Source organism: Protopterus annectens, chromosome 1.part1 (assembly GCF_019279795.1).
Source record: "Protopterus annectens isolate FY-2018-M chromosome 1.part1, PAN1.0, whole genome shotgun sequence".
Lineage (NCBI taxonomy): Eukaryota > Metazoa > Chordata > Ceratodontiformes > Protopteridae > Protopterus > Protopterus annectens.
Window position 1 is genome coordinate 1,352,788,557 of NC_056726.1, and position 26,308 is coordinate 1,352,814,864.

Sequence of the window (26,308 nt, forward strand, 5' to 3'; positions counted from 1 at the left end):
ATTCCTTCTATTATAGACCCTATCAGTGCTCCTGAAATGGGAGTCAATTCCCCTCTGGAGGCAATCGGAGGTCAATTATCCCTGCACCAGAGAGCCTGACTAGACATCACAAGAGATAGGTGGATGCAGAGGATCATATCAAGAGGTTATATTATTTCCTTTTCCCCACCACCTCTTTCTGTATCAAAATTTCCCAATGTTCCACCCAATCAAAGGAAAGCAGCAACAACAGAAATACAAAAACTGCTAGAAAAAGAGTCATCCGAGAGGTCCCACCAGACCAGATAGAATCCAGAACTTACTCAAGATTCTTTTTAGTGCTGAAGAAAACAAGGGACTGGAGACCAATTTTGGATCTCAGCGACTTGAACAGATTGGTTCATCACACAAAGTTTTGGATGGTCACAGCTTAGTCCATTTGCCTTTTTTGGGCAAGAACGACTAGATGTGCTTGATAGACCTTCACGATAGGTACTATCACATAAAAATGAACAGACAGTCCAGAAGGTATTTACATTTCTGAGAGCCAGTCACTACCAGTTCAGAGCACTGCCCTTTGGCCTCACCACACCCCAAGGTGTTTTCCAAATGCATGGCAGTGGTATTAGTTCAACTGAGACTGCTGGGATTTCAAGTGTTGCTATACTTAGATAACTGGCTGATTACCTCCCAACCAGGAATCTACTAATAAGAGTGAGAGATTAGGTACTGCAGACTTGCTTCCATCTGGGAATGGCCATAAAGTACAAGTCCCATTTATAACCATCTTAAACACTGGAATTCATAGAAGGGTTTTTCAACACTGTATCAGTGACAGCTTCTCTTCCTTTCTCAAGGGAGCAAACTGTCAGATTCCAGGTCAGGAAAATAGCTCACAGTACCAAAATTTCAGCTCAGTTGATCCTTCAACCCTTGGGGTTGATGTCAGCAGCCATAATTTTAGTTCCTCTAGCAAGATTTCATATGAGAATTCTTCAGTGGATGCTAGCAACACAATGTTTGATTCTTTATCAATGCATCTCAGCCCAAATAAGAATCAGTCAGGCATGCAAGAAATACCTGTGGTGGTGGATTCAATCAGATCAGGTTCTACAAGGCCAGCCTTTGATTCTTCTTCAACCCAGGGCTATAGTGACCATGGATGCTTCCCAGATTGGGGGTGGGGTACTTCCTGGGAAAGACGGTCCAAGGCACTTGGTCCCCCTAAGAGGCCAAAATGCATATCAGTGTCCTGGAAATGAGAGCTGTGATCTTAGCATTGCAAGCCTTTCAAGATGCTCTCCCTTTTGGGACAGTTGCATTTCAGATGGACAACATGGCAGTAATTTGGTACATCAGCAAGCAAGGGGGGGGGGCCACGTATGACACCATATGTCGAGAAGCCCTCAGAGTGTGACAATGGGCAATCTCTACCAACTGCTTTCTGTTAGCAATGCACATCCCGGGAAGTCCAACATGATACCAGACAAATTAAGTAGGTCCATTGTATTACCTCACAAGTGGTCTCTCAACATGAAGGTGACAGAAATTATTTTCCATCAATGGGGCAGCCTTGCTGCGATCATTTTGCATCTCTCCTAAACCACAAGTGTAGCAGCTTCTTTGCCCTTATGCCCCCCGACAGGGAGTCACTGAGGGGCACTCTACTCCACAATTGGCCTCCCAGTCTCCTCTATGCTTACTTATGGAAGGAAAAGCTCCACCACTTAGATTAAGCCAAGTTTGCTACAAATGGGGATAAATGCTTAAAAATAAAAGCAAACAAGCACCACGGTTACCAATAAGCAACTTTTAATAAAACAACTTAAAAATGCAAGTAATACTTTGGCTACAAATAGCTTTATCAGGCAAAAAGGTGAAACAAGCAAATGAAAGTACTTTTAGACAACGATACAAAGTCAGTGGTGAGTCATGTGATAATGAAGTGACACAGCAATTAAGAGTTAAAGGTATAATGTTCTGTAGTCATATCTCACCTTCATTCTTACATATGGGTTCGGAGCTGATCCTCGGCTCTGACTTGGCCTATTACAAAGCTCAAAATCTTCTAGTTGGCTCGTGGCTAGGTAGGTATCCCATAGTGCACCAGTACAATCCCCAGATCTTTTTTGTCGCGTCTGCAAGTTCAGATGTGCTTCTTGCTTGGCTGTGGCTAAGTTTAAGACTTTTTCTATTATTGTTATATTATCATTTAACTTTAGCAATTTATATGGCTCTAGTTAGAGTTTAGTAGTGTTAGAGTAGTTTCAGACTTGTTGAAGTGTTTTCTTGACTTTAAATTACTTAATTGTTGAGAACTAGTTGGCCCTTGTTGTTCTCATTTGGTATCCTGTGTGCCCGTCCTTTTCTAATTATCATGAGCATTTGCACTTATTTTGCTATATTTTGTGTGCAGTGTTTCTTATTATTAGAGAGTTTGGAATTTAGATAGTTATGTTTAGTGTTTCAGGTTAACGTGCATGTTTGCACTTATTTTGCTATATTCCATGTGCAGTGTTTCTTAGTATTAGAGAGTTTGGAATTAAATAGTTATTTACTTAGATATTTAGCGATTCAGCTTGCATGCAGGGTCTTTTGATAGTTCCGACCCTTTTGTTTCTACGACTTAGCTTTTTGAGCGTAGATTTATTCTTGAAACATTTTGGACATTTAGATATTTCAAATTTGTGTGTACAGTCTAGTTGATAGTTTTCTGACCCTCTAGTCTTATACTTTCTACCTAGGTCCGTTTAAGTTAGAGGACCTAGTTCTCTGTCCTTTCTTTCTCCCAGGACTAGGCCCGTTTGAGTTAGAAGACCTAGTCCTCGTGGTATGTGTGCTAGTGTGGTAAGGGCTAGGCCCGTTTAAGTTAGAGAACCTAGTCCTCATTGTGCTTGTGTGTTTCTGCTTCACCAGTTATGTCTAAAGAGGCAAAAGACCATAAACCTTCGGGTTTTAAAAAATGTGTAAAGTGCTCCCAGAAAATGTCAGTTACGGATGCCCATAGTAATTGTGTTTATTGCCTTGGAGCCATTCATTTGCAGGAAACCTGTTTGTTTTGCCATTTCTTCAGCTCCAGAGTTCTCCAGGAGCGGAAGAACAAGCTAATTTTGAAAAGTCTCCTTAAGCTTTCCTTCGAAGAAGACTTGGACAGTTCTTCTTCTTCCTCAAAATCTCATTCCTCCAAAAAAAGAGAAGATGAAGCCTACCAAGAGGCATTCCCCTGTGCCGTCCGGTGCTTCGGAACCACCTCCTAAACTTCCTAAGCCGGATAAGACTCCTACCTCCTCGGCTCCATTGGCCTCGGAGCTGATCGAGGTTGTTGATACTGAGACTTCAGTTTCAGCCCCATGCATTTTCGGAGCCGACAACTGAGAGACTACATTGGAGCTGGTCCAAAGATCCCTTGCCAGTCTCCCCAACCTTAAGGTCCCCAAACTTGCAGAGATCCAGATCACTTACACTGTCTTCCAGATCTTCCAGGAGCCTATCAGAAGAAGATGTGGAGAGAGTAGTGCTTAGACTCCTGAAGTCGTCTGCCTTGCCATAAATGCTGTTGGCTCTGACCCAGTATGTCCCGGAGCCACCTGAGTCCATTTCCCCTGTTGTGGTTCCTCCTCAGAGCCGTGCCGGGCTTTCGGAGCCAGAGTGTTCGATACCACAAGTTGTGAAACCCTCAGTTCCAGCTCCCCTCGAGGCTGTCTTGGAGCCAGGTTCTGCTTTGACACCTTCGGTGCTGTCTGTGGTGTCTAGGCGTCGATGTTCACTGGTCGGCCTTGACAAGGGACACTTGGACCCAAACCTCTTTGGTTGCAAGTCTCCCTCTCGGTGCGTCAGCTAGGGTGAGCTCGGATCCTACATCTATCTCAGAGCCAATGACTTTCTCTATCTCCTCAGAGCTGAGGAGGTCTTCGGAGCCAGAGAGGTCTGCCTTCAAGATGATGAGTGTGCTGTCCCACTCATCAGCTCCACTCAAGGGTACCGACACTCTTCCCCCTTGGGTACCAACCTCCATCTCAGCACTTAATCTCTCTCGTGACAGCAGAGACCTGCAGCCTCTGGAGCCCCCGGTTGGCAACCCCCAGTCTTCCGAGACCTCCCCAGAATATCCTTCTGAGCCCCCTCAGAAGAGGACATGCAAGAGGAAGCATGTAGACTCCCAGGATGAGTTCCTTACCTCCGACCTCGAGGAGTCAGAAGGGTCCCCCAAGTCGCCCTCAGGTGATGTCTCCTTTGTAGACATCTTGGAGATACTTTAGCAGAGGGGCGGCTGGCCCACTGTTACCCCTTCTGATGAGGAGTCGGTGTACCTGATGGCTTTTATGTCTCAACCTTCAGCCTCTTGAGTGTCTCCACCTTTTGATGAACTTTTAGACCTTGTTAGTCGGAAGGTGTAGGAGACTCCTGATGCCGTGGAGCCAGTTCCCAGGAGAGCCAGTAAATTTCTGTCTGCTCCCAAAGAGAAGGAATTCTTATCCAAGGGTATGCCTGTAGATGCCATGGTGGTGGCGGCAGCCACTAAGAAGAAACTAGCAGAGACTTCTTCATCTGTCCATCTGCCGAACAAGGAGTCTCATATGATGGATAGGTACGGAAGCATATCTTTTTGTCAGTGGCATTCACACTCAGATCTCTGAACTATCTAACACATTTTACGAGGCTTCAAAGAGATCTACTTAAGGAGTTGGGAGATACTCTACAAGGTACATCTACTGAAGGAGTCCCTGATAAGGTGTCTGCTCAGTTGTCCACCTTAAATTCCATTAACTCCTCCATGAGGCTGATTTCTTATGCAGCCGACGGCGCGAGTAGGGCAGCGGGTTCAGGAGTTTCCCTTAGGAGACACTCCTGGATGCGCTTGTGTAATTTTGTGGAGTCGTTCAGGTCTACCTTTACCAACGCCTCCTTTGACAGTTCTTCATTGTTTGGACCTAAGGTAAAAGACACACTCACCAGGTGCGAGCAAGAAGGGAAAACGCTGTCTGCCGTGGGAGTACGTTTTACCGTCCCCTCTAGACTATATCCCAAGGGTCAGAGAGGTGGTAAGATGTGGCTCAAGAAGTCCTAGAGATTTTTCCCGGATGCACAGGGTGACTCCTCCTTCAGAGGCAGAGGAGGAGGAGCAAATGGTAGATGTCGCCTTAGGGGCAGGGGCAGCCCACAAAACCAGGGAGGCTGTGGTTCGTTTCGAGGTCGTCCCTATCAGCGCTCCTGATGTGGGGCCCAGCTGTGCTTCTTTGGAGCCAGTCGGGGGTTGCATTTCTTTGTATCCAGAAGCCTGGCTAAGCATTACCCATGACAAATGGGTACAAAGAATTATCTCCAGAGGTTACCCCATACCCTTTTCTCTGCCACCTCACGTTCCCAAGAAGATCCCGGATGTTCCACCCAATCATAGGGATCAAGCAACTGTAGAGGTGAAAAGGTTGCTCGCAAACAGAATCATCCAAACCATCCCTGCAGACCAGGTAGGATTCGGAACTTACTCCAGATTCTTTTTAGTGACAAAATGTACAGGGGACTGGAGGCCCATCTTGGATCTCAGTAAACTAAACGAATCCGTAAAGAAGGACAAGTTCCGGATGGTGACACTGCAGTCTATACTCCCTCTGTTAGGGAAAGACACTTTGATGTCTTCAAAAGACCACCAAGATGCATACTACCATATAAAAATGGACAGAGCGTCGAGGAACCACTTACGCTTCCGGCTGGGAGCCAGTCACTACCAGTTTCGTGCTCTGCCCTTTGGTCTCACCACAGCCCCCAGGGTGTTCACCAAATATATGGCAGTAGTGACAGCTCACCTGAGACGTCTAGGATTCCAAGTGTTTCCATACCTGGATGACTAGCTCCTGACTGCCCCCACCAGGCATCTACTCCTTCAAACCAGAGATTCCACGATCCATCTTTGTGCCCAGTTGGGATTACTATAAATTGGGAAAAGTCTGCCTTATCACCCTCGCAATTTGTGACTTTTATATGTGCAGAAATAGACACAGTTTCCATGTTAGCTCATCTTCCTGCAGAAAGGGCACAGAACCTCATACAAGTTCTCAGTTTACTTCCTCTTCAAAAAGTCAAGGCAAAGACAGTGCTGAAACTCTTAGGGACCATGGCCTCCACCATAATGCTAGTCCCTCTGACCAGATTATTCTTGCCTTCTTACAAATTTTTCACCAGTCTGATCAACTCCAGATGCAGCAGCTACCTTTCCCTTATCCCCCCCCCCCGGGGCAGTCACCGAGAGACACACTTGTTCACGATTGGCCTCTGGGTCTCCTTTATGCCTTCCCTCCCTTTCCTCTCAAATCCAAGGTGATTCAGAAAGTGAAGCTGTTGGGAAGCAAATTGATTCTCATCATTCCTTAATGGCCTTCTCAGATTTAGTTCCCCTTTCTCGGGCCTCATCTACTAGATGATCCATGGACTCTGGACCCAGTGCCAGACCTCTTGACACACGTCACACTCTCTTCACCCCAGCCTCCACACACTCAACTTGACAGCGTGGCTGTTCCAATTCCATCCCTAGTCAGGCTTCATCATTTTTCACCTGCTGTGACCCACATTCTCACATCTTCACATAAACCTTCCACTAGAAGGTTATACACTAGCAAATGGAGAAGGTTTTCTATCTTGGGTGAAGAAAGGAATGCTGACCCTTACACTGCATCCATTCCAGTGTTTTTAGAATTTTTGTCTGAACTTTTCCACCAGGGATCTGCTGCTGCCACAATTAGGGTTCAGTTGGCAGTGATATCTAATTTTCATTTGGATCAACATGAGTCTAAGCTGATGTCACAAAGATTGTGTAAAACTTTCCTTAAAGGTGCTACTCTGCTGAGACCTCCTTTTCAGGAACCGGTAGCTTCCTGGGATCTAAACTTCGTCCTGTCCAAAATAACTTCTCCACCCTTTGAACCTGCTCATTCGTGTCCACTGAAGTTTCTGTCTTGAAAGACTTTGTTTTTAGTAGCCATCACATCTGCCAGACGAGTATCAGAGTTACAGGCACTGTCTATCAAGCTCCCTTATTTGATTTTCTACAAAGATAGAGTCTCTCTTCGCACAAATCCATCTTTTATCCCTAAAGTTTGCTCTCATAATAAGTTGAACCAAACCATAGAGCTGCCGGTGTTTTTCCCTAACTATTCCAACACAGCAGAGTACAAATTTCATCAGTTGGATGTTCACAGACAATTACGGTTCTGTCTTCACAGGACTAAGAAACTCAGGAAGTCAGACCAATTGTTTGTATCATTCTCTGACTCCAGATTAGATCTCTCGGTCTACAAAGTGACCCTTTCGAATTGGATTTCAAGCTGTATTTCCTTTATTTATTCTTCCAGTGGAAAGCCTTTACCGTTCAAGATTAAGGCTCATTCTACACGATCCCAGTCTACATCTGCAGCCTTCCAAGCCAGAGTTCTAATTGACAATATTTGTGCAGCAGCAACCTGGGCTACCCCTCATACATTTATTACTCATTACAAATTGGACCTGACCTCTAGGGGTAGAGCCTCCTTTGGTTCCATGGTACTCTGGAGTATTTTTCCGTGAGCCACCCAAGAATAAGGTGCTAGGGACACTGTCCCATATGTAAGAATGAAGGCGAGATAGGACTACAGAACATAAAGAAGTTACTTACTCACCATAGCGTTCCATGTTTGTAGTCCATCTCGCCCTTCATTCTTATGAGCCCACCCACCTACCCCTGTCCTGGAAGGATCTGGAGGCAGGATAATTTTTCCATAATAAGGTGGAGACCTTTCAGTATTGTTGTTCTTTCGGGATAGCTTTAGTTCTCTCTTTCTATAGTTTAGTAGCAAACAAGATATGGGGATTGTACTGGTGCACTATGGGATACCTACCTAGCCACGAGCCAACTAGAAGACTTTGAGCTTTCTAATAGGCCGAGTCAGAGCCGAGGATCAGCTCCGAACCCATATGTAAGAATGAAGGGCGAGATGGACTACAAACATGGAACTTTATGGTGAGTACATAACTTCTTTTTCACTTAAATCTGTTTAAGTCTTTTAAATTAGGTTTAATAGTAAATGCTTCACTGATTTTGTAGCTTTGTATAGAAGTACTTTTAATTTTGTTTTATTAAAAGGTGCCTATTGCTAGCCGTGATGCTGGTTTGCCTTTATTTTTAAGCACCTAATTCCCAAATTTATGCAGAAAAGAAAATTGCCTGGTTGAAGAGCAAAGTCATCCTCATTGCACATTACTGGCCTCGCCAGATTTGATTCCCCTTCCTTTGGCCTCATCTACTTTACCCACCTTGAATTCTATTCCAGACTCCTGTCTCACCTGACAGGCATGACTCATCTGAATATCTCATACCTCAAGCTAACAACCTGGTTTCTCCAATTCCTTTGATAGCCAGACAACCGATGCTCTTTTCTCCTGTCCATCATATGCTTTTATATTACCATAAGGCTTTTACAGGAAAACTTTACAGAAGTAAATGGAAAAGTTTGCTTTTTGGAGACATCAGAAACACATTGACCCATTCTCAGCTCCTGTACAAAGTATTCTTGAATTTTTGGCAGCAGTGTTTACTGAGGGAGCTAGCTCCTCAATAATTAGAGTTCAGTTGGCAGGTATCAGTAAGTTTCTTATTGGATATGACCATTCTTCCTTGGCTTCATCTAAGCTTTATAAGGCTTTTTTGAGAGGTACTCTCCTGCTGAGACCTCTCTAGAAAGATCTTACTCCACTATGGGATTTAAATTTGGTACTACAGTCCTTAATTCATTCTCCCTTTGAACCAGCAGCAAAATGTGATCTTAAATTCCTGACTTGGAAAACTATTTTTCTGGTGGCCATTACCTCTGCTAGAAGAATTTCAGAGCTTCAAGCATTGTTTTGTGATCCTCCCTACTTGATTTTTCAGAGATAGAGTAACATTACGTACCAAACCTATTTTCCTTCCTAAGGTGGTGTCATAATCCAATATCAAGCAGTACATTAATGTGCTAGTCTTCTTTCCTAAATTTGCAAACAAAGGTGAATATATTTTGCATTTATTGGATGTCTACAGACAATTATGTTTTTACTTCCATAGAACAAAAAAATTAGAAAGACAAATCAATCATTTGTCTCTTTTGCAGATTCTAAATTGGGCAAATCATTTTAAGGTGACTTTAGTCATATGGCTGACACATTGCATATCATTTATCTACAACAAATTGAGTCTGTCCTTGCCAAAACCTTTAAGAGACCATTCAGTTAGATCCATGGCAACTTCTTCAATGTTCCACTCTAGGGCTTCCATGGATGACATGTGTGCAGCTGCAACTTGAGTCAGTCATCTTACCTTTATTACTCATTACAAACTGGATCTGGTCTCATGGGGGAAGAGCAGCTTTTGGCTCAATTGTGCTCTGAAATATCCTTTCTTAGATTCCACCCGGGAATTTAGGTAGCTGAGGACTCTGTCCCAACAGTTGAGGATAGAATAAAAATTGACAACTTCAGATAAAAAAGTTATGTACATACCATTACATTTCATTTGTGTTGCCCATTTTTATTCTTCCTCAACTTTTCACCCACCAACCCTGACCTTTTTTTCAGTTGATTTCTGGAACAACGAGAGCTTATGAGGACACTACACTGATCCTCATGTTGAGCTTCAGATATGGTTTCTTCTGTCAGGAATATTATCTTAATACTTCCTACCTTAGGTAAAACAGTAAACAAGATCTGGGATATGTTAGGGGTTGGTGCATTATGGGTAAAGGAGGAGCTCGAGAACTTTTTGCTGGCCACAAACTAAAGTAATGGCCAAGTCGGATCTGAGGGTCGGATCCAAACCCAACAGTTGGGGAAGAATGAAAATGGACAGCACAGATGGTACTTTTTGCAAGTACATAACTTTTTTCTGATATACCAGAGAAACTGGGAGGAACAGACTGTATTAATTTTATGAAAGGACAAATAAGCAACTGGACTGGTATTCCACAACAGGAGTTGTTAATTGAAAGGGCACATCATGTGTATGCTCCAAACGTGGCCATGAGAAAGCAGCTAAGACCTGTAATAATAAAGATGCAAACCTGCCAGGAAAAGAGTTGATTCTGACAAAACTGAGGTAGAAGGGCAAAGTGCTAAAAGTTGGAGAGAGAGAGAGAGAGACTCACGGTATACCAGGTGGAAGAAGAGTAAATTTATTCTGGCAGTCAGGGAATGTTGAGAAGCAGGTGTGAGATTCAAGCTTCTATATCCAGCTATCTTCAGAATATTTTTTTCTTGGAGGGTCAAAGTCATTTTTGGATGTAGAACATTCTAAGAAAGGAATACAAAAGATTGTCCAACAAAAAATGAGTTATCAAACAGATGGGGAGTCTGCTTCTTCTTCTAATAATAAAGCTCACAGAGAGCCTATATCATTAAAATCTTTTCCAGTGTTCCAAAGGAAAATGCTTGAGGGACAAAAAAAGCACAGGAGTTGACTAGAAGAACCAGGAGTACATTGGGAATGAGCCAGAGACTGGACTTGGGAGATGGAGATCAACAGGAAGAAACTCAGAAATTAATGGATAAATATGGGATTATGACGTATCAGTCACATTTCTGAAATATATAGAAACAAGAAAACCTGGAAATATTGAACTTTTTGACCTTGTTAATCTTCTAGGGGACTGATGTTTGGAAGAATATTAAGGAAACAGGAAGAGGAAAGAAAGAGGTAAAATAGTTTTTGATCTTAACAGTATTTTTATAAAGCATGACATGTGCACTGCATGTTGTACAGTAAAACATTTTCTGTTATTTTTGTGTTGACTAGGGATATTAAAGTAAACAGATCCATTTTCCCTTCCATCTTTCTTTCTTCTTGTTTAGTTTTATGAAATGTAGGCACTGCAAGGTAAAAAGAGAAATAAGCCTGGACAGAAGATCATGATATCAGTAAAACTTATATGCTTTGTCTTACTTTTGTATAAGGGAATGACTGGATTGAGGCCCTGGGCTTGATGTAGCAATATGTTTTAAGTGGAAGAAAGTAAATAAAAGAACATTGAATGTAATGAAAAAAATATCCTTTAGCAAATAAATGTTTACAGTGCAACATGTGACGCTTGTAGTTGAAGGCAACTGTGTATCTGGTTTTCTGTTTCTGTGGAGACAAGCTGGTAAGAGCAGTAAAACAGAATACTTTCTCATTCAGTGACTGAACTCATTTTCTGAAAGTATTCAAATTGTTTCTCCATCTGGCAGAGAAATCAAGATAAGACAAAAACATACAGCATTTAGTGTAAGTAGAAGCACAGGGTGTACCATGAATTTTAGCATAGATAACCTTCATTATAGGTCAGTTCAGGTCAGTGAGGGTAGTTGTCAATGTGGGACAGTTGTTCTTATTAGGAGGGTTAAACTTCATTATTTGAAGATATTTATAGTTTTGTGTCTATATATTTTTATTAGGTTATGTGGATGTTCTGTCTGTGTGTGTATGTTTCTTTGAAGGCTTTCATTAAAACAAAAAGGCTTCTATGATTTTAAATTTATTTTATGATTTTATTTTTTAAAGTTTACACACCTTCAACTAGTAATCTCCCCACTGCCTTCTCTTTTTCTCCTGTACCTACCTCCAACATAAAAAAACTCTTAACTAAACTTAAACCCACCAAATTAGCAGCAGACAACCTCCCAAGTGAATACCTACAAATCGCAGCTGATGTTCTGGCCTACCCAGTATCCATCTTGATTAACTGATCTCTGTCAGAAAGTTACATTCCCACACTGTGGAAAGTATCACATATAATTCCCCTCCACAAAGATGGACCCTCCACAGAACTAACCAGTTACCGCCCCATAGCTATTCTCTCTACACTCTCCAAAATACTAGAGAGATGCATACACTCTCAGGTCTCAGACTACCTCCTAACAACCTCCTTTCCAGTACTTAGCATGGTTTCCGACCAAACCATAGCACCACCACTGCCTTACTCTCCTTTACTAATACTATCCTTCAGCATAAAAACAATGGCTATCTCTCCTCTGCTACTTTCCTAGACCTATCTAAAGCATTTGACATGGTCCCACTCAAACAACTTATCTCTGTCCTCAATAACCTATCCTTCTCACAATCAGTCACCAACTGGTTTCAGTTACCTGTCTGACCAACAATCTACCTGTCTCCATAGGGGTTCCCCAAGGAAACATCCTTGGACCCCTACTCTTCTCTGTTTACACCAATAATCTAGCCTCTGCCACCAAACATGGCACACTCATACAATACGCAGATGACTCAACCATCATCTGCTCAGCCCAGTCCCTACCAAAACTGCAAAAAGTCACACAGGAAGCCTTTTCCTCTGTTGAAACTTGGTTATCCGATGCCTAATTAATACTCAACCCAAACAAAACTAAACTACTCATCTTCCAAACCACCAAACATGCTCAAAACAACTCTCACTTTAACATCACAGCAAAAGACAACATCACTATATACCCAACTGAACACACCAAATTGCTAGGAGTGGAAATAGACAATAAACTAAAATTTGACATTCACATATCCATGACCATAAAAAAAGTCCACAAAAAAACTAGGAGCATTATACAGAAATAAGCAATTTCTCACCAAAGCAGCAAAGATTTCAATAGCAAATTCCCACCTCATCTCCACCCTACTTTATGCCTCTCCAACATATACCAACCTAAGGCAATGTGATCTAAACAAGCTAGAGACCTGCTACAACAAAATTGCCAAATTCGCCACAGGGGCATCCTACCATAGTCACCACTGTCTCTCACTTGCTGAACTGGGCTGGCTTGAACTCCCTCACCTCCTTCAGTGGTATCAACTCTCACTCACCCCCAAACTAGTAAACCATCCACTAAATGTCCCATCCCTCCAGAATCTACTCCAACCCTATCGCACCACCAGACCACTAAGATCCAGCAACAAAAATCACTTGCAGATCACTAAAGCCAGTAACTCTGCTGGTGAAGCACTATTCTCTTGCACCATAGCCAAATTATGGAACTCCCTTCCACCCACAATTACCTCCGTACCATCATGCACCCACTTCAAAACTTTACTAAAAGTGCACTTAAAAACATGCTGACTGTGCCTTGCAACTCCCACTCTATCATCCACCCCATCCAACCACTACCTTTCTTTCCACTCCACTAACTACCTTGATTATAGCAAGCTCAGATGCTCATAAGCCTAGTACTTATTATGCAACAGGAACTTCTCATTGTAACATTTGTTAATGTCTGTTATGTACTTCACAGATAAAGATTCTAGTTGTCTACTGATGTACTGTGTTCTTCATCTGTAAATATGTTGTAAGTAATTGCTATGTTAAATTGTCAAATTGTTAATCGCTATGTAATCCAGTGTAACTACTGTCTGTTTATTTTAACTGTGAAGCTTTTCTCCCCGGGCCTCTGCTGAAAATGGACCTATGTCCAGTCGGACACTCCCGGTCCTCAAATTTAAATAAATAAATAATAAATAAATAAAATGATGTAACAAAGGTTCATATGGATATGGCAAGAAATAACTGTATAAAAGATCAATCTGCGATACATTAGTGTATGTGTGTAATACAAAAGCTGAAACTAGACTTAAAAAAGCTGTTACACATAGCACGTAGGAATATTAATTTTTATCATAATAGCAGCACTTTCCATTTTATCTGTGAATGTGAATGGTCTCAGATGTATTTAGAAACAAGAAAGACTACTGAACTATTTTAAAAAATGCAGAGTGCAAATAGCTGTGCTACAGGATACACATTTGGAAAGAAATGAGCATGTGAATTTGCTAAGGAAGGGGTTTCAGGATGGTTATTCATTGTAATGTCTGGGACAAAGGAAAATTAGAGTACTTATATTAATTTCTAGAGGAGCTCTAATTGTGATAGAAGAGGGAAAAAAACAATAATGGTAGTTTTGTAGTAATAAGGGCTACTTGCAAAGTAGGAGGATTATGCTGGCATATACTTATATTCTACAAACTGTGATAGTGGATCTTGAGAAAATTCTGTAAGAAATAATCAACTTCCAGCAGGGAATATTACTTATAGGAGGGGACTGAAATTTGATTTGCAATAGTGAAGATATATCTGGGAGGGCCTAGAAGGGAAAATATAACAAAAGAGTTTTTAAGAAATGTATGAAAATGTTTGGTATGTAAATTCAGTAGTAGGAGCTCGGAAAGAATATACATATTATCCCCCAAGGTACAAAAACTGGTCTAGGCTAGATAGAAATTATATTTCACAGGAACGTGCATTTAATTGAATGTTTTAATATGTATCTGATAAATGCAGTGTAATGAAATTTGAGACAGTGGTGCTTCCCCACCTATCTGTTAAACAGAGAAGAATTTAAGGAATAGGTAGTAGAAATTATTCAGCAGTTAATTGGGAAGATATAAATTTCTTCAGAAAATATAGCAAGTGAGTGGGATAAAAGGAAAGTGTGGAGTAAGGTAGAAATAAAAGAAAAAGAGATGGTTAAGAATTAACAAGAATTATTTAGAGTGACTGACAAAGGCTAAAGTATTGCAGAATAGGGGGAATGTCACACAACATGAAGAGGCCCAACTGCAGAGTGCTAAAGAGAAAATAAGGGATTACCTTGATAATATGCATGGGGTTTAGAAAGATTGCTGTTAAACTATTTTTGATAATAACTGAAGAGCACAAAAGCTTTTAGCACAATGGCTTAGGCAACAGAGAGTAGAAAGGGTTGTTGCCACACTTAGGGAGTCTGTAACAAGGGAAATAACCAGAGATCCTGTAGATGTATTAGAAATATTTCAGACATTTTATAAAAGTCTGTATAAAGCTGAGCAATTTGGAAATCAAGAAAAAATATAAATGGAAATGTTTATAAAATAATTAAATATGCCAAGGTTAGAGGTATATAAGACTCAATTACTAATAGTTAAGATAGTGGGATATGAGATAAAAAATAGTGATGTATAAACAATTTACAAGGAAGTATGCAGGAATAGATGATACTCCTGTGGAAGTTTGGAAGCTAGGAAGGAAGAAAGCAATGAAGATCTTGAAGTGTTTGTTTAACAGTATTTTAAAAGGAGGAGAAGCACCAACATCCTGGAATAAAGCAGTGGTGGCTCTATTATCTAAAACGGTAGATACCTATCAAATCCAGCTTCATATAGACCCATTTCAATGTTTGTCTATAATAGCTTAAAAGAATGGCAAAGGTGATGCCGAAATTGATATATATATGGACCAATGTGGTCTTGTGGAGAGAAGGTAAACATTTGACAGCATTAATAGAACAGTGATGACACAGAGGGAAACAAAATATAAGAAATTACCCCTGTTGGTGTTGGGTCTTGATGCAGAAAAAGCATTCAGCAGAATAAGCTGAGATTGTATTAGTAAAGAAATAAAAACATTTGCATTCCCCAGCAAAATAATAAGGTTAACTAGGTGGATATATGAGGAATTAGAGGTGAAAATTAAAATGGGAGGTTCATCTCTGATGAGATCTGTTTAAACAGAGTAACCAGGCAGGGGTATCCTCTTCCCCCTTTATTATTTCTACTATATTTAAAAACATTGACAAAGAAAATAAAGGACTCGGAAATGTAACGATATAACTGGAATGGTAATCAAGAAAATACATACAGACAAATATTTCAAGCAGAGGTGTCAATGTCCTTCTAGCCTGCCAATGTATCAAAAAAGTAGTCACTATAATATGTATACAGGCTGTTCTTAAAAATATCTGAACTAGCACTTGCATTAAAGTAATTTGGTAGTCTGTTCCATGCATCAGCTTTATTTGCCGATGATATTATTATGTATCTGATAAAGCCAGAAAAGGATATTTCACTGTTGTGATGGCCTACCACTCGACCAGTAATCAAGGAGCCTTAATCCTCACCACTGGCAACAGTGGGGGAGCGTTCACTGAAAGAATAACAGGAACACAGACAGTATTTCTAGATGCAGCTCTCTGCATCAATTGCAATTTCCCTTAAGAGCACACAGAGACCACAGTCAGTCGGAGGCTGGCTTCTTGCTTTCTCCCGATCCCCAGTAAGATTCCCCACTGGCACAGCAATAGAGTTGAGATCTTAGCTGAGTGACCAAGCTAAGACCTCCAACACCCTCTCTGTCCAACCATTTCTTCGTGTCCCTGTCCAAGTAGCTGAGACACACACACACACACACACACACACACACACACACACACACACACACACACACACACACACGCACACACACACACCTGGGAAAGGCTGGCACAGGTTTACTAACTATGCCCCCTTCTGTCTAGACTATAAGGTAGTTAGCAATGCCACCAGTCAACTCCTCTCAGCTACTTTGAGGCCCTTAACAAAGGGTGTTCAATTTTACTGTGTAATATTAATATTAACACAAATGGTAGTTTGACCAAGAGCAAAGCTATTAGGAGTAGCCCATACAGTGTCACCAAATAAATATGCAAGTACTCTCAAAACTTAAATATCTCTATACAGATCAGCCACAATGAAACGTTTAAATATATTTAATAATAGAAATAAAAAAAACAAGACAGTACTTAATATATATTCACAGTGACAGCAGAGTTCAAAACCACAGGAAATATTTAAAACAACATTGCAGAACAGTATCAAATAAAGAAAGAAAAATATATAAACTAAGCTTTACTATATTTCTGACTGAATCTAAGAGAATTATACTATAACTTAAGCACTTACTAATAGAGTAAGGCATATGTGTGGTGAATGGGTCTTCTTGTCAGGTCCAAGACCAAATACAGAATGCTCTGTCTCACTAAGAGACTTCTGAAATTAATATCTGAACTATTACTGCTGGGTTAGCTTGAAAAATGACATAATTTCTGGTCATCCGACTTCTAGTCCACAGGCCAAGCCCCCAATTGCTAGAAGCTGGCAGCATTTAGCATTTACCTGTAACACTATACAGACAAGGCTTTTCCTCAGATCCTTGGCAGATGCTGGAAGTCATAAAACAATTGCATTCTTTCATACATTCAAGACTAGTAACTAGTTCACCCTAAAGACAACACAGAAAGCTTCCTAGCACCAACTTGTCTCTTGCTGCATTGAAAACTGAAAGATGCCATCTTTTGTGGCCTAGCCAAAAAGTAATTTAATTTCAGTTATTTTTCTGAAGTTAACCTCCTATATTCCAGTTTCCACTGTTAAAATATATACATTTAAACAGTTACAATATACATTTAAACAGTTACAATAATGCATGTACATTTTATTCCCTTCCAGTAGGGCAACCCGTGGATCCATTTTAAACACAAGTACCTCTTCAACACACACATCTGTACAAGCAGTTTGATATACACATGACATACTGTTTTAATACATTTGTAACACAAGCATTTTATATAAATTATTTTGATATTCACCAATGACATATAATTATTTACAAAATTCCAGCTAGCTGTGCTAACAGTACCTCCTTTTGCAAAACTGCTGTGGAACATTCTGAGGCAGTTTCATGTCTTTTCAGGATACAGAATTAGTGAAGATAAAACAAAGGCAATAGCTAAAGACTGTGTGCCCACGCATGAATTGGTTCATCAATCCCCATATTTATGGGAACATGGTAAAATGAAATACTTAGGAGAGTGGGCTATTGCAGCTAATAATATGTGGGAAGAGACTAAACAAAAGATAATTCAAAAAATGAGAAATTGGAAACTCTGATTTATGGATATGCGTAGCAAAGATTTATATACAGGTCAGGCATATTTTTATCAACCAGAGGTAAATTTTTGGATAGCAATTAATAAAGAGTTGAAAGATTTTATCTGGGAGGGGAAGAGGGCAAGAGTCAGGTGGAATACTTTGATCCTTCAAATACAACAAGGTAGTTTGGGATTATGTTATTTGAAGAGATGTTTTCGAGGTGTACAATTAAGGCTTCTATCTATACATAGCACAATCAGAAAGCTATAATTCAAAGTGGAAAGAGATGATGACAAAACAAGGGAGGAAGCTCAAGAAATAAGGAGAGATTAGGATTGTGGATGCAGATCCTAAAGGAGAATAACAGTAATACAGAATATTATATTTGTAAAGTATTCTAAGAACTAAGCCAACACAGGAATGGAAAAAGAATATTCTGCTGATAGGGATGACTGCAGTTAGGGATAGAGAGAAGAGGCAAGAGGAGGCTGGAATTAACTGAAGAAAACTGGCAAAGAAATCAAGGTACTAAAGTACATAATTAGATGGGAAAAGTTAATAGAATGGGAAGAGGCCAAGAATTCATTTGTACTGCAGGCTAGAGATTGCCTTCCCTGTCAAGGATTGATATCAGAGTATAGCCAAAGAGAAAGGAATAAAGGGATCCTACGTAAAAGACCAGTACTGGTAGAACTTTTAATAGAATATAGAACAAACGCTGCTGTTAAGAAGGGATAATTAGGGCATATATAATATCACATGATAACGACAGAAATCAATCAGAGGAGGTTGTAAAGGATTGGGAAGAAAGATTGGATAAGCAGTTCAAAAAGAAACATTGGGAGGATATATGCATGACTTTCAAATATTCAACAAAGGTGAGAAGATTTAGGATCTTTGCTTGGAAATGCTTGCATAGTTATTTTTAAAACCCAATCAGTCTCCAAAGAATTTTTCCTCCGGTAAATTGCAAATGTTGGAGGTGTGATGGGGAAGAAAAGGGTAATTGGGAACATGTTTTTTGGGAATGTAATGAATTGGCAGACTTTTAAAATTCCCTGCAAACTACCCTGTCAGAAATATTGGGTGAGTAAATTATTGTAACTAAAGAAATGTTTTTTCAGCTATGATACAGAATTTGAATTACCTAGACATAATAAGGCCTTGTTGGGTTTAATTCTGGTGGGTGCCAAAAAAGCAATTACTAGAAAATGGAAATCAAAATCCAAACCAGCCGTACTGGAAATAATTAATATAGTAACAGAAGTAAAAGAACTGGAAGCAGGATCTTTAGAAAAGAGTAGGAGCAAATTACATAGAAAAAAATGGAATTGTGGGAACAATATATGGGGAGGAATGAGCTGTAAGGGGAGTCAGGCATTGAATAAGCTATGTAACATTTGACTGACAATGACTGTATAGAAGAGTATATGTGATGTATAATGTTTGCAACTGAAAATATGTGACGATGGTTTGTTTTCATTTATATAAATGTATGATAGCCTATGTCATAAGTGACAATTCACTGAAGATGTTTCTTATATATAAAAAGGGTATTGCTTGCTGCACCTACATCACATTCCACTAGAACAATGACTACATCAGAAGCTTTCTTTTAAAATGCATTCCATGATGATGTATGTTAGTCTGACATGGACTTCTCTAAATACTTAGACAAGACACTGAAAGATGGATATGATCTCTAAATCTTGATGATCTTTTGTGCATTGTTGTACGAAGTATTATTTCGTGATGCCACTGTCATAATGGTAGTGAAGAGTATTGACCAGACCGTGTCCGATGTAGAGAATTATAATCAGGTCTCCAATCGTAACCACATTATTTTGTGTTTGAGACATGGATGCCAAGAACTTCACCTTGAGAGTGAAGCTTGAAAAATGAATTTTGACATGTATGTAAAGAGCACATACTAGATGGTTACAATTAGAGACCCAGTTATGATTCTTTCTGGTGTATGGAGCTTTATCTGCTGCATATGTTACTAGTTACAGAAGAAAAGACAGAAAAAATGTTGCAAGTGTTTTAACTGCTTTAAAAGCTCTTAAAGCCGTTAGTGAATACTGACAGTACAGTTGTTAAGCACCTTTCTAAGCACTATTAATATTGTCTCACATGCTAGAGTAACGCACAACCAGGTTGTCTTTTACCCCAATTTTGGAGTATAATTGGGATGCTCTGTGCACACTATTAAAGTTACATATGAACCATAATGGTAGATCTGCATGGGAGTGCTCTGTCAAGTTCAGCATACTGATATTCCTTTTCTGAGCCTTGGCAGGTAGTCTAATAAGGTACAACTTTATAGTGTGGTTATTATGGGGGTACTTGGGTTTCTTCTTTCTGTGCCCTCTAAGCTTCACTAGGAACAGTAAAAGAAAACTGAGTATGAGTGAGATCTATCTCATTCACTCCAGTGGAGCTCAGAAAGTTTGCACTGCAACTTCCAACGAGCAGAGCCTAAGTCTTTTGACAGAATCAAATTATGTCCTCAAATTTCAAACAAATGTTCATATCTCTGGACCCGTAGAGGTTATGAAGGAAGTATAAATGGCATACTTTTCAGCACAAACTATTTTGTAGTGGTAGCATTCCTTAAGTTGTAGGTCTTAAACCAAATTTTATAAGTCAGAGTAAACACAGTAACTATTAACAGAAAAAAAAAAGCCCAAGTAGATGCCAGAGTCCAAGTCCATTAATAAATGAATAAATTGCCACAAAAACAAGACTGGACTCAAAATGACCAGAGAATCCAGTATATATTCAATAAATTCAACTTAAGTACAATCACATAAGCGCTTTCACAGATGCCTGCTTCTTCAGATGTGATATGATGCTAACAAAGCTCCTCTTAAATACCATAATCATTTACTTTCATAAGATCACATGACTCCCCTTCTTAAAGTTAACTCACATTAAAAGCACAAATATTTAAAATACAGCAATAAAAACACTCTAATGAAAATACTGTAATAAAAAATATTTCTCATATACAAGTTCACAATGAATCAAACTATTTAAATAATGAGCTGTTTTTTAATATAGGTTGTATGAGAACTTTATCATTAACCCCATGTCCATAGTCACCTCTAATTGTGATGATCCATTTTGCCTCTGGCTGTTCAGTGAGGTGTCTAATGTCACCTCCTCTAATACTCTCCCTGACCCTACCTATAGCTAAGAATTTAAAACTAGTCTCTTTAATATGCTTAGCTAATGCATTAAATATACTCCCTTTATTGATGTGGTATACATGTTCATTGATTCTGTCTTTGAAACATCTATCTGTTTTACCTACATACATTTTTTTACATAGATGGCAATAAGCCAGATAAACTATGTGAGGTGTGTTACAATTGGCAGAAACTTCAAAAGTATATTTTTAAGCTGGTCCGGATGGAAGAAACTCCCTGTACTATCAATATATTTACATGCTGTACACTTTCCACATGGTTTGGTTAAGCTAACATTTTCCTTGGTATTCATTTCTCTTGGATAGCACAACTGTCTCTTTAGAGACTTCATATTCTTAAATAGGAATTTAATTTCGGTACGTCATCTACTAATTTTTCTAGCTCAGCATCGCTGGTTAATATGGGCCAATATTTCTTAAAAACCCCTGTATAATTATTCACATTATTAGAATAGTGTAACGGTATTCTCAATTTTCTAACTTGCTTATTTTACATTTTTTTCTTCATCTTTTTTACATGTCTCAGAAAAATAAGGCTTATAGGTTCATAGGTTGGTACTAGGCTATCGGCCCTAGGGCCTATACAAGCTTAGCCAAAACAATTCCCTGGCTATTTCTTCCCACAGTATTTACTTCTCTGGACCCTTGTCTAGCAGGGCGACTGACATGATCCCCGTGGTGAATTTCCTATCTCCCATCCAATCATCAAGGTTCCTTTTGAAGAGGGCCAAAGAGGCGCTCTGCTTTACATGTATGGGCAGTCTATTCCAGAGTCTGGGGAGTCTCTGGGTCAGGAACCTATCCCTCCAGCACTTCTTTGTCTTAATTCATTGATGTCTTTAAAAGCATCTTTAACTTCCATTTCATTATAACCTCTCTTTACAAGAAACTCAGTTGCCCTCCTAATTTCATTGTTAAAATCAGCTTCTTCAGGGTTCAGTCTAGATGCTCTAAAAGCTTGATTTTTTTACCACATTTTTAAATACATAGGATGGATGCATACTTTTGCGGTATAACAAGTGATTACAATGACAAGATTTACTAAACATTTTAGTACTTATTTTTCCTTCATCATTAATAAATACATTAACATCCAGAAAATTCACATTCTTGTCAGAACAAACTTAGGAGAACCTTAAAAATGTGGTACTCCCATTAATGCATTTCTCATAGGCTTCAAGTCCAGAGCGAGGTCTTTTCCATAAACGAAACAAATCATCTACAAATCTGCAGTAAAATAATATGAATGTATTATATGGACTCAATGATATTCTCATGTTCCCATAGGTTCATAGGTTCATACTAGGCTATCTGCCCTAGGGCATTTATAAGCCTAGCCCAGAGTTTTGTGGCTTTCGCCACCCCTTTAGTTTGAAGGATACTATGCCCATTATTTTGCTGTGCCTCTGTCAAGCAGTGACACTGAGGTTATCCCTGGGGTATACCTGTGATCTCCCATCCATTGGTCAAGATTTCTCTTGAACAAGGCCAGCGAGGTGATCTGCCTCACATGAACCGGGATTTTGTTCCACAGCATAGGGAGTCTCTGGGTGATGAATCTGTCCCTCCAGCACGTCCTATTAATAGCCGTGTCGAGGTTTAAGTCTCTTGCCCTTGTAGTTCTGATGGATTTAGATTTTTTGAGGTGAAGCATGTTCATTAATTCCGGGTTGGACATGGCCTTGTATGTCAGGCACAGGTCACCTCTGAGCAGTCAGTAAGCGACTGAATAGAGCTGGAGTTCCTTCAGTCGGGCAGCATAAGACATATTTTTGAGACCCTTTATCCTTTTAGTGAGAAACTTTTGGGGCCTTTCCAATTGCTGCAGGTGTCAGGTCAGATACATTCCGAATGGGGCATTGTACTCAATCATTGGTCTGATGAGTGATGAGTACAGGGGAACGATGACCTCCCTTGATCTAGATGTGAATCCCTTCATGATCAGGTGGGCAATGTAGAAAGTCTTCCTAACTACTTTGGCAACGTGAGTGTCAAACGAAAGGTTACTGTCAACCTGGGTCCCCAGATCCCTGATAACCTCTTCTGTGCTTAGTGGATTGCCACCATATGGTAACTAGGGGTAACCTTGTTTTTCCCGAAGGGGATGACTATGCATTTTTTGGCGTTTAATTTTAGGCCATGGCTCTGGCACCAGTTATCCGTTTCTATGAGACCCTTCTGAAGGATGTCTGTGTCAGATGGGTTTTCAACTATGGTGCCCAGTTTGCAGTCATCTGCAAACTTTGTCAGCCATAATCCTCCTGTGTTTGCCTGTACTTCTGAAAAGTAGATGCCGCCCTTGACAAAGCCAAACTGGGTTGGATCCAACGTCAATACAATGCCAATACGGCATTGGCATAGCCATTGGCACATGATGTGCCCATAACTACTCCATTTCTTTGACAGTAAAAAAAAAATTATTAAATACAAACACATTATTGTCTAAAATTATTCTCAAAAGAATACAATGTAAATCAATTTGGTCATTAGTGAAACCCCCCCCATGTTGTTGTAAAATATATCTAATATTTAAAATACCATCATCTTTCAGAATGACAGTGAAAAGGGACGCTACATCAAGTGTAACCAGGAATATGATATCATCAATAATTAAATTCTGTGTACTTGCAAATAAATCAGTTAAAAATGCGTTGTGTCTCTTAAAACATAATTATTCACATTTAGAAGGGATTTGTGGGCTTTCTCTACGTAAATAGACAAGGGCTCACTACTCCAGTTCCTCCCTGCAACAATCGGACGGAAGGGGGGTTGTATTGGATCATTGTGTAGCTTAGGTAAACCTTGTAACTATTATGTTTGTAATGTTTTAGAAACAATTTACAAAATCTCAGCAACCATTCAAGTTACACACATACTGTCAGAAGCATTTTGTTTGCCTAGCTTAGGGCTTTCATATGAGGCTAAGGAGTTCTGTCTGTGTTACTTGGTTGTTGATGTATTTTAAAAAAATGTGAAAATTATATCTATATAAATGAATATCATAAAACAACAGCTAATATCTATTTACCTGCACTAGACAGAGGTTAAATATTAATGCAGTTGAGTTTGCCATTGTGTAAACTTTAAGATGAAATATTTGAAAGCCTTGTACATAGCATAGTTTGTGAATTATTGATGCAAATATGAACAAGCCATAAATTAACTGCAGATGCACCTGGTGACATCACTCGGATGTAATGAAATAAAGAGAAGAGGGATCTATATACAGTAATGGGAATGCATATTTTCTACCTGTACACAGAGTGTATCACTAACTATCTACATACAGTAATAGATGTGCATATTTTCCACTTGTACCCATACACTGTATCATTAATGTGTTTTAAATCACTGTATACTTTCCTTTCATTTAACATACATACAGAGCTCAAACATTCATTAGTTTATTTCCCAGATATTGATAACCATGCATTTTCCTCTTTAGTTAAAGAGAAACTTACTGCAGATCCTGATAGTGAGGTTGCAACTACAAGCCTACGAGTGTCACTGATGTGCCCGGTAAGTAAATGTGGTTGTTTGGATTGTTTTTGCATCAGTGCTTTAAAAGGAATTCCAGTAAGTGACATTTTGGGGATGTTTTGTGTCATAGAACAAGATAAAAACAAATATCCTCATAGATCAAGAGAGACCTTTATTCAGTTAGCACTCATGACTTAGGCAAACTTAAATATATATAAAAGTAATCAAGCCATATTAACAAGTTCACATTTACAAACATCATACATTGCATATAGTATTATATATCTTGTATTATAGAGAGCATTACATAAATTATTAATTTCCTGCCTTCTCTTAAACCTCATTTCTCCACCAAAACATTTTTCTGCATGTATTGTTCCCGCAAGTTCCATTTTTTTATGAACTTACTCCTACAGTTTTTTAAAGATCCCACTTCTTGTTCTTTTGCCTCTGTTACAATATTCACTACTTCAAGTGTAGTTGGTTTTGATTTTGATTTCCATTTTCTAGTAATTGTTTTTTGTGACAGCCACCAGAATTAAACTCAGCAAGACCTTACTGTGACTAGGCAATTCCAATTCTGTATCACAGCTCAAAAAATTATTTCCTTACAGTAATTTGGTCACCCATTATTTCTGACAGAATAGTCTGCAGGTAATAATGAGACATTTCATGTAGTCCAGTGGTGCAAGGTTTAATTCCTGCATCATCCCTTGCCTAACTGTGTAACTCTGAGCTAGTCACTTAACCAGACACTGCTCTTTGGTTGGGCTGAAAAAAGACCGTGGATATCATTGCTCTACCCCAGAAAACAAACACAAATGAATAAATAAGTAAATGAAAAATACATCTGGGTCATGTCCCCTTATCTGGTTCCACCCAGACTCTCATTTGAAAAGGAACTATTGAGATTTATTTCATCAACACCTCCTTCAGCATTGTCTATAAGATCTTTTAAATCCTTCAGAAGTTCCACCAAAGGAGATTCAGAGACCATGATGAGGACCTTTCATAGGATGCAGTTTGAGATGGGCATCATCCCATCCCATCTGCATCCAGGGTGTATTGGTTTGGTCCTTCTTCACCATTATTAGCTTATTTCCTCTGGTGCCTGTGTCAGCTCCAGTGATTTCAGAATCTGCTTGCCTCTTGGTTGCTGTGTTATAACTGCTGACTGGTTTTGTGTCCAACGCACTTGACTGTGATACTTTTCGCGCCAAGTGAGTCTCTGCTTCAGTCTCTCTACTCACTTTTTCTTTGGAGCCATGTTCATCTCCAACTTGTGTGGATCCTTCCTCTGTGTCTGAGCCATTGACCATTGAGCTCTCAACTCTGATATCCATCACTGCTCATATGGGTCCTTGGTGCTGGAGGTTTGACCTTTGCTTCAGCAGGAGGTGGTTCGACCACAGAGTATGTCTTGCAGGTGTCAGTGGATTCTGGATCTGCATTCACAGTTCCAAAAAGGATGCTAGCTTCTACATTGAGATGTGTGCTGAACTTGCTTTGGCCCTAACTCTACCCTCAGATGCTAACCTGTCTTTCATGGCTGTCAGAGACAGAGCAGATCAGATACCCTCAAAGAGATGGTGATGGTGCTAACAGACTCTAATGGGGACTCAGAAAAATCACATTCAGAGATCCTCATGAAGAGGACATGTAAAAGAAGACACGTGGACTCCCCAGTGGAATCCCCCACCTCTGACATAGACTTGAATCATTGAGCGGGTTCCCAGTCATCCCCTTCTGAAGAATACTTCCTTTGGTGAAATCCTTGAGCTAATAAGGCAGTGGGGATCCTGGCCCACTGAACCAGCTTTTCAAGATGAGGAAGTGATCTTTGAGGCATGGATGCTATTAATTCAGTCCTTGTGATCCAACATATGCATCCTCGAGTCACCACTCGGATCTGATACAGCAAATGTAGTGCTCTAGCCTCGAGCCCATCCCAATCTTTCCTT

At 39.8% G+C, this 26,308-nt stretch overlaps 1 protein-coding gene across 6 annotated transcripts in view; it reads left to right on the forward strand.

The window, feature by feature from the left end:
- PIAS2 (protein inhibitor of activated STAT 2) overlaps window positions 1–26,308 on the forward strand; it is a 3,576,601-nt gene that overhangs the window by 1,960,016 nt on the left and 1,590,277 nt on the right. For all 6 annotated transcript variants that reach the window (XM_044082047.1, XM_044082063.1, XM_044082067.1 and 3 more), the window contains exon 8: window positions 24,313–24,386. In XM_044082047.1, coding sequence (XP_043937982.1) covers window positions 24,313–24,386 — 74 coding nt within the window. The remainder of the gene's footprint in view (window positions 1–24,312; window positions 24,387–26,308) is intronic.